The sequence below is a fragment of the Pungitius pungitius genome, chromosome 15 (assembly GCF_949316345.1).
Source record: "Pungitius pungitius chromosome 15, fPunPun2.1, whole genome shotgun sequence".
Taxonomy (NCBI): Eukaryota; Metazoa; Chordata; class Actinopteri; order Perciformes; family Gasterosteidae; genus Pungitius; species Pungitius pungitius.
Genome location: NC_084914.1, coordinates 7,581,841 through 7,596,671, shown reverse-complemented (window position 1 = coordinate 7,596,671; position 14,831 = coordinate 7,581,841). Strand labels below are relative to the sequence as shown.

At 43.8% G+C, this 14,831-nt stretch overlaps 1 protein-coding gene across 3 annotated transcripts; it reads left to right on the top strand.

The window, feature by feature from the left end:
• The first annotated feature begins 32 nt into the window (after positions 1 to 32).
• On the top strand, positions 33 to 12,201 carry LOC119209623 (SUN domain-containing ossification factor-like). 3 transcript variants are annotated; one of them, XM_037459059.2, is made up of 24 exons: positions 33 to 315; positions 2,615 to 2,729; positions 2,970 to 3,095; positions 3,418 to 3,659; positions 3,886 to 3,984; positions 4,173 to 4,314; positions 4,402 to 4,519; positions 4,629 to 4,753; positions 4,861 to 4,928; positions 5,036 to 5,143; positions 5,640 to 5,745; positions 6,049 to 6,069; positions 6,864 to 6,919; positions 7,022 to 7,104; positions 7,227 to 7,292; positions 7,386 to 7,451; positions 7,557 to 7,641; positions 8,209 to 9,528; positions 9,630 to 9,717; positions 9,983 to 10,087; positions 10,557 to 10,714; positions 11,046 to 11,125; positions 11,206 to 11,261; positions 11,373 to 12,201. In XM_037459059.2, the coding sequence occupies exons 1-24, from the start codon at positions 251 to 253 to the stop codon at positions 11,838 to 11,840; spliced, it is 3,966 nt and encodes a 1,321-aa protein (XP_037314956.2). In that variant the 5' UTR covers positions 33 to 250; the 3' UTR covers positions 11,841 to 12,201. The 3 variants fall into 3 exon arrangements, with proteins under 3 accessions (XP_037314956.2, XP_037314958.2, XP_037314957.2); XM_037459061.2 differs by having other exon boundaries at positions 11,353 to 11,536; XM_037459060.2 differs by lacking the exon at positions 6,049 to 6,069.
• Positions 12,202 to 14,831: the final 2,630 nt, after the last annotated feature.

Here is a 14,831-nt window from a genome sequence, read left to right as displayed (position 1 = left end):
GAGTCGCCCGCTGATACGCACCGACAATTGGCTTCGGCAGCACCAGGTTGTGTGTGTGTGTGTGTGAGAGTGTGTGTGTGTGAGACAGTGGTTAGCATCACACTTCAGCGGAGAAGCGGCTAGCGTTGCCTAAGTTAAGTCAACAGGAAGTAGCACCCGCATTAACAATATTTTACACAACTCGTCCAGAGGAGACAACCCTATTTCCGAGTAACGTCACAGCGAGGATGTCCGTCCCAGCCGGAGAGGGATGAAGATGAAACCGCAGTTGTGGCGAGTTGTGTCAGTGTGGCTGTGTGTAACCGTGTTCTGTTGGTGAGTTTCATTTCATTCGCCCCATTCGAGCGGAGTCGCGTTATCGCCCCAGGGACCGTAAAACGTGTTTAACTCGGGGGGGGGGGGGTTACAAAGTGTTGCGTTAGCTAGCTGACGTAAACCTGACGCCGTGATGTGGCACCTGGCTGACTCCTGACCTGTTCTCAGGGTTGCGACTTGCTCGAGCTGCTGACCCGTAAGTGACGTTACGATCTTGTTAGCTAGGATTAACTCGGGCTAACATTAGCCTTGTAGCAAATGCAACGTGTACGACGTCAAGGACGGTGGCCATCGAACACGCATAACATGAAGTGCATTGTACTCAAGTTACCGGGTGATTAGTTAACTATTAAGCTCGTCACCACAAGTCGTGGCCGCCACTAGAGACTTGGGTTAAGTTACTGTCGTTCAGGGTGAGGGTCTCACGTCCTCTTTGACAGCTGGAGGTCGTCACGTTACGATTGTGGGGCTGCAGCCTTGACGTGATGTTTGAGGATCGATACAACACTCGCCTCGTACTGCTGTACCTGAGATAGAGAGCAGAGGGAGCGGTGCGGCTTGTTATTGTGGCTGTTAATGTCCATGTAGTTGACCTGGCCTGCTTTCACCAGCACAGCTTCTCTCTAAAGCTCTGGTAATGCTTAAGATCTTTTGAAGTCTGTCTCTGCCGATGGTTCAATTCTGGGCTGTAGAAGTAAAAAAACAAAAACAATAATCAAATCGCAATTGTTATTATTGTGTACGATAACAATAACGACATAATCGTTCTCACTCTTATTGACACACATTTAAGGGTGTTATGTTGTAGTTTCCTCTAAGGAATCAAACACAAATGTTTCCATGAGTCAGTAGAAGCCAGGATACTTCTGCAGCAGGACAGTACTTAATATTGACTCCTATGTTGACGTACAAAAGTCATATTGGGCCTGATGCGATTTAAAAATTGCCTCAGGCCATATCTGAGATCATGAATCACTGTCACAATATAGATTAATTGTTCTGCTTCTAATATGAATTCCTTTCCTTTGTCAACTCTGAAGTCCTTATTAGGATTGTGATCGCTGTTATTTTGTCATCGTTGAAACAGAGCTAAGGTGAGACCATTTCTTGATTGCATGAAAGGTGCTGTATAAGTTCAGTAGTGAATGAAATCATTATTGCCATAGATGTGACGCCGCATTGCCACGTACTAAATCATCTTATCACGTTATTACACAAGTTGAAAATGGTAGTAATCAGTGATGCATCACGTCATGTGACTAAAGTTGAGACACTCGGGTCATATGACAGTCAGAGATGTGCCACATACACATGATCTTTGTATCTTTCGTTAAAAGTACAGTGTAGTGGGCTCGCCCATCCATTTCAATATGAAGGGTACACCTAATAACATTCAGATTTTTTTCTAGGATTTTCCCTGTAATGTCTCTGCTTTCGCTCTGCCTGTTAGTTATTGAGAAAATAATTCCGTAACACCATCCATGCTCCTCTGGTTTCAATTAGAAAACAATGTCTCTGTTGTTCGCTGTAATGTCTCTCGCCGGTCTAGCCCCTAAAGTCCAATCAACAAAGCCGGTGCACCAGCCGGCCAATGAAGTGACCGTGGGCCAAGTTGAGTACTTGACCTGGAATGAAGGATCAAATCCAGATAATTGCACAGATTGTTGACATGTTTGCAGTCTCTGTTGAAGTGTGGCCTTTGAGACTGTTCAACAAGAATATTATAATAAATAAGACATTTAAAGCCTCATTCCTCCTAATTATTGTTGTGGTTTTCCTGCCAGGAGTGAACCTGGCGATTATTTCTGTCACAGCATCGCCCATGAGAACGGTGGTGTTTAAAACAAACAGAGACCCATATTATATCTCTACAGAGTAATTCAATGTTTTTCATTCTTTATTTTAACGTTCAGTCGCATCTGGTCACTAAAACAGCTTTCAGGCAATAGACAACAGATAAAAAACAGTATATAGTGAAATCTATATAAAAATTTAAATATATTGCGGGTTTCACAGTGTTTTTCGTTGCAATTACGCACCATGTTTGAGGTGTTTGAGGTTTGCCGCTGGGACTTTCTCCGTGTGTCCCACTGGGACACTGATCTGAAGCTTCCACCGTGTCTGACTCACTGCAGTCTAACCAATTCTTAGCATATCTCGTTTTTTTTAATAAATATCCACATACAGTGTCTTTACTTCTCTCCCGGATACCAGGCCTTTTTCTCTCCGTGAATCAACAAGTGACCCATATTCAGACCGGTGGCCTCGCGTGTGATTTCCTTTCCCCTTTGTCTTGCAGGTGCTGTAGTTGTTATGTCGGTGGCACAGAGTCGCTCCAAGAGGCCCAGAGGCCAGTGTCCTCACAGGACGTCGGTTCGGAGGAAGAGTCAGGGGAAAAAGGTCGTCATCACAAGGTAGCATCAGCTGTATATTATCATTTAATTACCCACAGGTATATTATAAACTCATGTGACCATACACCTCCGTTGTTTATTTTCTAGAGGATATAAGCACACAGTAAACCTGCTGTAATGCTAGACTCGGATGGGATTTCTACTAGTAACATAACGGCATCACAAGGATTATTTGGCTTCTGGGACTGAACCGTCCCCGTTTATGGTGTCAGTGTATTTTACTTATGTGTTTTTCTCTAGATTGAGGAAAACGGTGTCCTACCGGCCCACGCCTTATCCGAAAACGAGCAGTTCATTGAGAGGCATTGGCAAATAGAGGAGCTGAAAACAGAAGATGTGAATGACGATAAAAATCAAAACATAGAGGTACAGTATAATTGCTGCAAATTAAAACCAAGGACATACAAAGTACTAAATATACATTTCATGCTGTGACAATTGGTCAATTTTAATGAATGATCCTTTCAAAGACACACGTAGGCTACAATTTCCAAAGGCTTTACCTTTTGGTTTCCTCCAGAGCAGCACAACACTTTTAGAACTGGACCGTACCATCTGGTCATTTTTTATGATTCCTGGGAACACGTGAAGCTTTAAGTGTCTGCTTAGTAAATCCAACACTGGCTAATGGCCCAACTGTTTTAATATTTCATTGCACAGTTCCAGTTTCTCTATGTTTATCCATCAGGCCTTTGAAGTAGAGGAGCCAGCTGGAGAGGAAAAGCTGGAGACAGACGAAGGAATATCACAACCTGAGTGGGAACATGAGCAAAGCTCTGAAAACCCACATCCTGACACGTCCATCACTGCAGACGAGGACTCGGCCTCCCAGCTGCCTTCGTCCCAACTGGCATCTGAATTTGCTGCTGACCTTGATGACAATTCAAACCCCCATAATACCCATAATCCTCAAGACAACATCCCTGATAGGCAAGATATTTTTCCTCCAGGCTTGTTGAAGTTTCTTTTGTTTCTTTTTTAAAATATGCCTGTTCCGCTGAATCTTATCCTGGTGTTTCGGGAAATGTCAATGCACTGCATGAAAGCGACATCCTTATATCATTATACATCCTGAAATATTTATTTATAATATATAAAATTTCCTCACAAATGTAATGGCTTCAAAAGTGTAACATGGATTGTTGTTTAATTTCAGAGTTTCATACGATGCAGCTGAACCCGAGGTCATTGGTTCAGACCTGCCTCCAGCACACTGTGAAGAAGAAGAAGAGAATAACCCATTTGATGGTGATAGGTGGGTATGGTGGGTCATGTGCCCTACTTAATGAGCTAAAAATATCTAAAGTAATAGTTCTCTCGTATTTCTGTCAAGTTGGCTTTCACTGTAAGCAGCCGAATCAGGTTATAGTTCATCTCAAATAAATGATACTGGAGTCTTGCACTCCTAAGCAAGACCACAATGTTTTTTCTTAATTCTCACAGCGGTCCTCCAATTGTTCTGGAGAACACGTCCAATGTTCACACTGCGGGAACTAAAACCGAGAGTGACCCAACTCCGACGTCTCCGACTGGTCACGGCACAAAACATCTGGACGCCAACGCCTCCTACGTGCCACAGGAGAAAGTAAGGAGCTTTGACACCGTGTGAACTATTTCCCTCCCTCTAACAGAGGAGGTGCCCCAGCTCTCATTTTCTCATTAACTCTGACAGGACACGAGGTCCCTCGTTACCAAAGGCCCAGATACCAGCGTGAGCACCAAAGACCCCGAGGACATCCCCACTTTTGATGAGTGGACCCGGAAGATGATGGAGGTCGAGAATGAGAAGAGTAAGATTCTGAGTTTGTCTTTTTTTTTTAAAATGTTTAGGTCACATTAAGATTGACTATTCAAAGCAAAACCTATCCCGGTAAAACAACTGTTTTTTTGTCTCAATAGCTCAGTCAACTCACACTTCTAACAATGTGGCTCCTCCCTCGGTGAAGAAGGTACAAAAGAACTTCAATAACTACGCCTCAGTGGAGTGCGGAGCCAAGATCCTTGGTTCCAACCCAGAGGCAAAGGTACTGTATGTGATACTAATGCCTATTGAGTAATCTGCTTATGATAACGGAGGCTGACATAAGGACAAATACAAGCGAGTATCAATCACTGAATTTGTTCCGTACAGAGCACTTCGGCCATTTTGATGGAGAACATGGACGTGTACATGCTAAACCCGTGCAGTAATAAAATCTGGTGTGTATTTGCCTCCGTCTCCCGCTTTCTACCTAACGAATAAACCTTCTTTTCACCTCCACCCAAGGCAACGTTTTTTTTTTTTTTTTTACCTCGTTCTCATCCAGGTTCATCATCGAGCTCTGTGAGCCCATCCAGGTGAAGCAGCTGGACATCGCTAACTTTGAACTATTCTCCTCTACCCCCAAAGACTTTCTTGTCTCCATCAGTGACAGGTATGTGGTGCAGATACCACACATGCAATATCCACAAGGATAACACCAATTTTGGTATTCCATTCAATTTATGTATTTCGGTAAAAGTGTTAACTTTACTCAAAGATTGGGCTGCTGATATTACCACAAATTGCTTATCACTATCGCAAAAGCCACCTGTTGCACACATTATATTACAAACATGTAAAGTACAAACATGCCCATGAAGATTTGCGGTTGGGTGCATCTGCGCCAAGAAGGCTGTATGCGATGCAATGGCAAAGGGAAAAATAATCTCCAGACCACAACCTACATAACCTGACCGACCTGAGTGTGGTTCATTATGTGGTAAATGGACTTGCATTTATATTACGCCCTTCTAGTCTTCCAGCCAACACAACACACAAATTAATTATCACACGTCATATTTATAATAACAAAATTTAAAATGTCCATTTTCCATTTCTAAAGTTCTAACCATAAACTCTGAGACATCTGTATACCTACGTTGTTCTAGATATCCGACAAACAAGTGGCTAAAGCTGGGAACCTTTCACGGCCGGGATGAACGCACAGTCCAGAGCTTCCCATTGGACGAGCATCTTTATGCTAAATATGTGAAGGTGAGTTTTTCTCAACGCGTTGCGTCCGTCTCGATTCCACGCTAATGTCGTGCAGAGGAATCGCTGTCCAGCTATTTTCTCTCTGAATCTTTTCAATGGAGGTTTTGGCCTGTAGAAAAGGAGGTCTTGACCCTTTTGTGAATAACAATTTTTCAGTTGGACGTACAGATATTTTCCAAAGTAAAATTATGTCATTATGTTTAATGTTATTTGTTTGCCGTTTTCTAGTGACTCAATTGAAACCTGTTTAAAATGCATGTATATGTCTCTTTTAATTCTTCTTTTCTGTCTCTCTTGCTTCAGATGTTCACCAAGTACATAAAGGTTAGCATGCTTTTCTTGTAGAGGTCTGTGGTTGTGTGAGCGGAACAGTAAACTGGGAGGGGGATGTATTTTGGGTCTTCCGGAGTGGTGTGATCAACTCTCTAAACGAAGTGTATTTTAAGTTGCTACGCTAGCTGCTGACTCATTAAAACTTCAATAAATACTCTTTTTTTTCCCCCCCTGAGTATTTATTGAATACTCATCTGGATGAACATGTGATAACCCCTGTACTAATATAATATCAAACGATCTAACCGTGAGATGTTTCTCAGGTTTTTTGTCAACCAGTCTCTCAATGTTTCATTTCAACCCATTGTGTTAATTTGACAACCAAGCTAAATCAAGGCTTTGCTTTTTGTAAATGAAATAAAAACGGCATGGACTCCGATAGAGTGCTGCGGGAAAGTGTCCTGACGCACAGGAGTGAGTCAGCATTTTTGCACTTCAGTTCCCCTCATCTTGAAGTCTTGAGTTCACAATAAAATGCCTGAAATAAAGTCTGTCATTGACACAAGTTTAGGAGATTTTAGCGCTTTGTTCTGAAACATGAAATACGTCCGAAGCTACCAGTACTGTGAATTTTGAAGCTTTTGCTCAACTGAATATTCAGACCTTGTGTTAAATAGCCATAGAGCTTATTTTCTGCAATAATCCAAGATCCAATGGAAAGTCCCAATGGCTTTTTGTCGAGTGAACTTGTGCGACGCAAACAAAAACACATCCTCCCTGCAGCACTCTATACATCATCCTCTTCCGTTAATATCTGACTGATGTTATTTTTTCTCTTTCATTAGGTAGAGCTGCTCTCTCACTTTGGCTCTGAACATTTCTGTCCCCTGAGTCTCATACGGTACTTCATATTCAATGCCAAGCTTTCCTAACATACTCGTGAACAGGGTAGGTTTCGATGTAACCTCAGCCCGGCTTGAAGAAGGTTTTCCTTTTTTGCCAGGGTGTTTGGCACAAGCATGGTGGAAGAGTACGAGGAGATAGCTGATCACGCAGAAAGACCAGATGATCAGGACGATGACTTGGGTAAGAACATTGAGGGTCACAAACCAATTTGGTGAAGTTTGCATCATAGGATATTATCAGTCCGTTATCATCGCCCTTCAATGGTTTGCCATGCGTGTTATTAATTACACTTCTCGGTACAGATTATCCTCCTGGATATGCACCTGGTGAGGACAAGTTATCCAACAACCTGATTGGATCAGCAAAAGGTTGGTAAAAATGGGTTTCTGCTGCATCAAGTTGATTGACATTATCCCAAACCTGGAAAAACTATTACTTGTTTTTTTTCTTTTTCTCTTCAGATGTGATTTTGAAAATGGTCAATAACATTGCTATCAATGTTCTGGGTGAAGGCTCAGTGATCCCAGGTATGATCTGCACAACCCGTGTATGAAGGACATACAGTCGGTCTATGGCGATGATTTGAGTCACATTTTCTCTTAATGTGTTTTTTCCCCATTACATTTTTGTAGGTAACCTTTCGTCACAGAGCGTGAACGTGACTGAGCCATCAGCCCAACTTGAAACCAGCTCTCCGACTACAGACCCCACCTTGGTGTGAGTACATGTCACCAGTCTGATAATATCTTTTGTGATTGTGAATTCACCTTCAACAAACCATAGCTCTGGCGTTGTTCTAGTTAATCAAAAACCAAAAGTAATTTCATTATACTCACTGATTATGTTAAAATGTTACTGCTTTTGTAGATGATGGTCCAGTGTACTCTATGCTAAAAGAGATACCAGACGGATCAATGTTCCCACTTAAAAAATTGGACCACAACTCAATACGTCATTTCACTCCGCTGGGAACCTTCCTAAGGAAAAAAACGACTATCACCGCAGCCATAGCGAAGTGAATCTTTAATCTGCATTAAAAGCTATGTAAAGCTACATCAATGTTTCATTAAGTATGATTACACATGCTTTTTATTTTATTTAAAGCGCTACAACCTAATCCTAGTACATAATAAGCAAAGAAATCTGGCTGCTTTTATTAGTTGGCTTTTCCATAAGCTGGTGGTTTGTGAAATGATGGATGACAGTAGCCCTACACGCTCTAAAGGTTCTATTGTGCCGTTCCTTTAATGTTCTAATGCATATTATGTTGTCCTTCCTCTGTAGGTCAGACTCTGAAGTTGAAGAGATTTTTCCAGACCCCAGTATCCTCGCAACTGTGGTCCCGTCCAAAGAGAGCACTGCGTCAGAGATGTCCAGAGCCGGTACAAGCGAACCAGAGCTCCCCCAAGTGGATGAAAACATTGTCATTCCTCTAGAGAAAGAGGAGGAAGAATCAATCGGCTCTACAATCACCCTTTTGGATAAGGACGAGTTTGATGAAGAGAAAGAGAACAGGGATCAGCATGAGCAACGACTACAAATGCAGAAGTGCTGTCCACAGCTCACTTCCCTTTCTTCCTCTTGCTCTTGCGCCGCTTCCCTCCAGGAGTATCTGCATCGGCAGTGTTCGACCCTGCTGTCCAAAAAAAAGAAATGCCAAGCTATGAAGAGAAAGCAGGTCGTTATTCCCATTCTACCCCCCACGTGCCATGTATCCCTGTCTCCCTTTGCATGCCCTGGACCTCTGCAGCATTACATTGAGGTAACTCAGCCCCACTCAGTGGTCAGTGATCAAGAGCAAGCCTCTGAACAGGAAACCGAGAGCGAAGCCAGACCGTCGGAAACGCCACCTCCTCCCCCAGGGAGCCCGGTAGAATCTCACAAAGAGTCTCGGTCTGAACCTCCTCTGCTGGAGCCCAGTCAAACCTCCAACCTCCCCCCACCCAGTGCCACTGACTCATCCTCTGCCAAACCCGCCCCTATTGTGCAGACACCACAGCTGTCTGCTGAGGAGCCAAAGCCGGAAAAGAGCCAGGATGTGCTGGCAGAAGACGCGCACATTGAGCCCTCCGCCTCGCTCAGTAGCTCCATCTCTGTTAACTCCGGGGTCAGCGCAGCGGCGGACGATGCCGCTGCGGCGCCGAATGAGGAGAAGTCTGACACAGATGGCTCTAAACAAGAGATAAAAGCCCCCGATAAGACGGATGAATCCCCAGTCCTCCATCCCACCACCTCCCCCCAATCAGAACGTCACCCCGACCCGCCAGCTGTACCCGAAAGCGGCACCGCTTCCCCCGAAGTGTCCCCCCCTGATCCAGACACCACCACCACCACAGAACTTGAGGCCGCCGGTGGTCCCTCGCACGTCACAGAAACTAAAACGGAGGACTTTGCGGAGGACGGCTCCACGTCGGCGGGCGGCAGGCCCTCCTCGTCCCTCTCGGACGTCTATGCCGAGGCCCCCAACGGCACGGAGCCCAACGGAAACACGGTGCACGGCTCCAGCCAGAAGGAGTCCGTCTTCATGAGACTCAACAACCGCATCAAGGCGCTGGAGATGAACATGTCACTCAGCGGACGCTACCTGGAGCAGCTGAGTCAGAGGTGAGGAAGTGGGACTCGGATCGGTGCTGCGGAGTGTGGTCGCGATGCTCAGTGCGTTAGTAAACCGAGTAGAGGCGTAATGGTGCATTGTTTGATTCAAGGTATCGAAAGCAGATGGAGGAGATGCAGAAGGCTTTCAACAAAACCATCATTAAACTCCAGAACACGTCCACGATAGCAGAAGAACAGGTGAGCAATGGAAGGATGCAGATGTTAGTCTATTTTTAGCTTTTTACTGTGACTGAGTGCATTGTCCCAAAACCATATTGTACTATCCTACTCAATGCATTTAGAAATTGTTGGGCGGAGTAACACTTTGCCACCAAGCTTTTTGCTGTGAATTTCAAGCTGCACTAATTAATGTCTTAATTCTAGAAATTCATTAAATTACTACACATAATGATCCCAATCCCTGTCTGTGTTTGTGTAATTGATTGTCCTTTTCCTCCCGTAGGACCAGCGTCAGACGGAGTCCATTCAGTTGCTGCAGGGCCAGCTGGAGAACTTGACCCAGCTGGTTGTCAACCTGTCGGTCAGAGTCAGCCAGCTGCAGGATGAGGTAGATGCAACGCTGCAGGCACAAATCCTTCATCTGTAATTAGCGGGTTTCTTCTTTCCAGTGTGACAGTAGATTTACTACTTTTCCTGACACGAGTGCTTAGGAGGTGGAGTGACGGCGTTGCGTAGTAAGGGTATTTTAATTTAATTTCCAAATGCAGCAGCGAACATGTGCTTCTAACGCCAATGAAAGAATCATGCTGTCACTGCTTGGATATTTCTGTCATCATTTTGAATGTAAGTTATTGCAAAGCAGGATGGTTTGCTCACTCGCCAGTTCGTCAAGATTATTCTTTCTACTGAGAGGCGCCTCTGCGTGAAACGAGTTTAGGAAATGTGCAAGCTGCTGCAAGTGTTTGGTCCAGCAGTCACAGTACACGACAAACGGGGACATTTGCATGTGGGTTATTTTAATTCAACGTGTATCGTCACCGTTTTCCTAACAATGTAATCAACGGTGTGTCTCCTAGGTGTCAGACAGGCAGAATTATCTGCTGCTGTCTCTGGTGCTGTGTCTCTGCCTCGGCCTGCTGCTCTGTGCAAACCACTGCCGCATCCCCACCGGTCCTCCAACCACCGAACCGGAGCCACCCACACCCAAGAGCTACACCTACTGCTGTCCTGAAAGGTAGCAAGAAAATCAGCCCGAAAATCTGCATTACAACGACAACTGTGTTTAAAAAATAAAAATAAATAAAAGATAGAAGGGAAGTCTCAGCCACCCATGCGGGGTGACAAATAGTGGAGGTATGAAAAGATGCTGAGTGGCGTCTCCAAATGGGCCATAACCTCTAATGGGCCTTCAACGCCTTCTGCTCATTAAGCCAGTTTGTTGATACAATTAATCGCAGAGAGAGCGTCGCACGCAGAACCTTGGGTGACGACCCAGCCGTGAGTCATGTCTCAGTCACGGTGCTCCGTGCGGCCTTTTTCCTCACCCATTACTGTTACCTTAATAGGCACTTCACTTCCTGTGATGAGACGGGCCTGAAGAGGAGGGCATCCTACCCACTCGTACAATCACTCGCCGCCACTGAAGGTACAGTTCTACTACGCAAGTGATGGAGGTTTAACCATTCGGTACCTTGGTAGAAATTAACCTCAGTCTTTGGCTCACAGGCCCAGAAATGCTGCAGGCCGAGGAGACCCAGAGTCTCTGTGCGGCTAACAGAAAGGTGTGTCAAAATGAAATTCTTTCCACTGCAGAATATCCTTCTCAGATGGTCGGTTTAACAATACTGGCAGTAACTGATTAACAGTCAACAGTCTCACTCTTTTCCCCACAGAGGAGACGGCGTAAGATGAAAGCCAATGAGAAAGTGGAGACTCTGAAGCCCTCTTTTCATGGCGCCCCAGAGCTGTGTAATGGAGCGGTTTTATGTAACGGCGTACCTGTCACCACAAACCCGGCACCCTTCGCCAAAAGGTTGCTTCAGCCTCTGTTCAGAGACTCGCCGTCGGAGGGCAGCTCCGAGGGGTCCTCACATTCAGACGACCCTTCCTTCTGTGGCATCACCACAGCTTGCAACCGAATCTGCGACGGGCTCCCTCGACCAAAGACCCGGGCGGAGAAACGGGCGTTTAGACGCAGGCGTCCAAAGCCCAGTTGTGTGGGGTTGGACTTGCTTGAGGTCCCACGACGGGACCGGAGCGAGCCATTACACATCTCCACCATACAGGACATCATGAACAGAAAGAATGAGCCGGGCTCTGGGACTTTTGGGGTAAACGTTGTCCTGTCAGGTCCTGTTTGACAGGACTCCCCCCCCCTTCCTCACTGACTGCTTTACTCTTTCCCAAAAGAGGATGGATGTTATTTCTGTGGCCACTGGCAGCTTTAAGCTTTGATTTGAGACAATCCCCTCACTCTCACTTTTATGTTTTGTTTGTGTTCCCTCAGATGTTTATATTTGTCATACTTCAAATCAAAGAAATGTCTTCCCAGCTTTCCATTAAATATTTAAAGTTTTGTTTGAAAAGCTTTACTGTGACTATTGAGCCTACACATGAACAACATTGTTGAATCAAGTTATATTGTCGACACACTGGACCTCCATTTTGGCTTTAACGGTACACCTTTTATTTAATAAAATTCCAGTTCTGACCTCAATGTAACCTGCTGTCGGGACACATTGTCTCAAACAATCTCCAGGATGTTTTCTCACCTTCAAAGTAAAAGCACATGGTGTAAAGCACAGAAAATACATCGTTCTTTTGGGGATTTTCAATATTGAAGATGGAAAAATACAGCGACAAAAGAAAATACGACATATGATTCATTGTTGTTGTTTCCTTCAGTGAACCTGAAAGAGAAGAATGACTTTTTCCTCACAGTGTAACAACTTAAGTGAAAAAGTAAACTGTCTTTAGTGAGCCACCATACAGCCATTGCTTCTGGACTAAGCTTTAATATAAACCACTCAACCTCAAAAGGACCCAAATTAAATATCCCTACAGCAGCTTAATCATCATCAGCTGATCTCGAGTCCAGTCATGAAGTTGTTGGAGCGAAAAACTGAATGAATTAGTGGATTATTGTTTCCAATGGCCGTACTGCGTGAATAGCCATGACGCGTTGAGTTCAAGGAGCGTGGGAAACCCCACCACTTACCCACAAAGCCTTATACACGCCGATCACACACGTGTGGAGCCGAAGACCCCTCTGCGCTCTGATTGGCTAGCTAGTTAGCTAACGACACTTAGCGACACTTCTGTTGTTTCGTAGATAGTCAGATACCACCAACGACGTGTGTCGTGTGCAAGGTTTGGAAAAGTCTGACTTTAAAAGGAAAAACCTTGGGCGGAAACTTCTCGATGTTCACCAGCTACACGGTGAGAAAACGACCCGCTGTTTAACATTAATTCGATATTCACACACTGACCGGTTCTATAAATAAATACATAAATAAATAAATAAAACTACAAAGCCAGGGGCCTGTTTCAATAAGGAGGTTCAACCAACTCTGAGTTAAAACTTGAACTCTGAGTTGACTTACCCTGAGATGGGAAACTCTGAGTTTTCGGTTACAGAACAGCTGAAATGAGTTAGTTCAATCAACTCTGAGTTGACCTACTCTGAGTTAAGCGCGTGCACCACAACTATAAAAAGCCATTATCAATGGAGCGCAGATATTACGAGTCATCATGGCAACAGCGCCAGACAAAAAGAGGTCTTCATATTTTTCACCAGCAGAACTGGATGTGCTTATGCAAGCATATGGAGAGTACGAACATATATTTTAAAAAAAAGCAACACGGCTGCAGCGGCGAAGGACAGAGAGTTAGCTTGGGAGAAAATAGCTGCTCGAGTCAATGCGTAAGTTTACATTTGAATTACTGTTATACAGTGTTGTGTGTAATTCATTTCTATGTAATCTAAAAACTGTAATTTAATTCCGTAATTTAAAGTAAAATCTGATGTAATTGCATTAAATGCTGCATAAACTATAAAGCAATTCTGTATAAAACAATAGTGGATTTAACATCAAATTTTAAAAGATATATTTTTTCAAGAATAATTCATGCAATTGTATAATGTTTATTTGAAAGCATTAAAAGTGCAGTTTCTTGTCTCTCCTTGTATTGTTCAAGTGGTTGAAGTTGATATGGGATTTAGAAAGTAATTAGTAATAAGTAGACCAATACTTTCTAGAGATAGTCATTATTACATTAATCTAATTACACTGTTGAAGAAGCCAGTTGTAGTTAGTAATATAAGTGACTTGCCCAACTGTTATAATATCAGAAGTGAAACTGGAAGAAGAGTGTGTTATTCAACCTAATTTTAATTTTCATGTAGGTGCAATCTTGCACATTATTACTGTGGATGGACCTCCTGTTGACATAGTCCGCTTCATTTTCGGAAGGTGCAATGATGGGAATATGTGTGCCATCAATGCATCCAACCACATTCGGAAATCCTAAAAGGAATTCTATTATTAGTTTACTTCCAGGGGTCGCAGCAATATGCTCTTAACTGAACGTCATTTATCAGGTTAGCCTCATTTAAACCGATTTATACATCACTGACCTGCAATCCTGTGAAACTCCTCTTTGATGGCTTTCACGGGTTTGTGCCCAGGAAACAGCACAAAAATTTGGAGAAAGCGCTTAAGAGCGAGGCACACTTTCCTTACAACTCTGCAAACAGTAGCCTTACTGATATGTTCTGCATCCCCAATGTTATACAGAAAACTACCATTTGCAAAGAAACGTAATGCAACGCAAAGCATCTGCTCGGATGTTAGAGCACGGCCGCGATGGCTGATGTTTCTGATGTAAGGATGGATGAGATTATGGATGTATCTTATTGACTGTAAAGAAAAACGGTACCGCTCAAATAAAAATGAATATGGATATGACAAAAAATCCACTCTGGGTCTCAAAATCCTCTCCCGACGTAAATGCAACTCCCTACGGATTAATGCAGCCTCTTCATCCACAGGATCGTCCATAAAAGGACATGCCATTTCATTCACTTGATTTGATGCGCTCTGCGTGACTGAAATGTGCGCAATGAATGAATACCGAAAGAATGAATGAGGTGATTAAATACCACTTCCTCTTTAAAAAAGGGGAGGAGACGAAATAAACTCTGGGTTTCCCGAAGAAAACCTGCTCCCGACCAGGTTAGGTTCACAGAGTAAGTTGCCATGGTAACTGACTCTGAGTATAAGTTACCTCTCTTTCTGAAACAGGCTTGACTTACTCTGCTTTCTCAGGTTTAACATACCTCCCATTCTGAA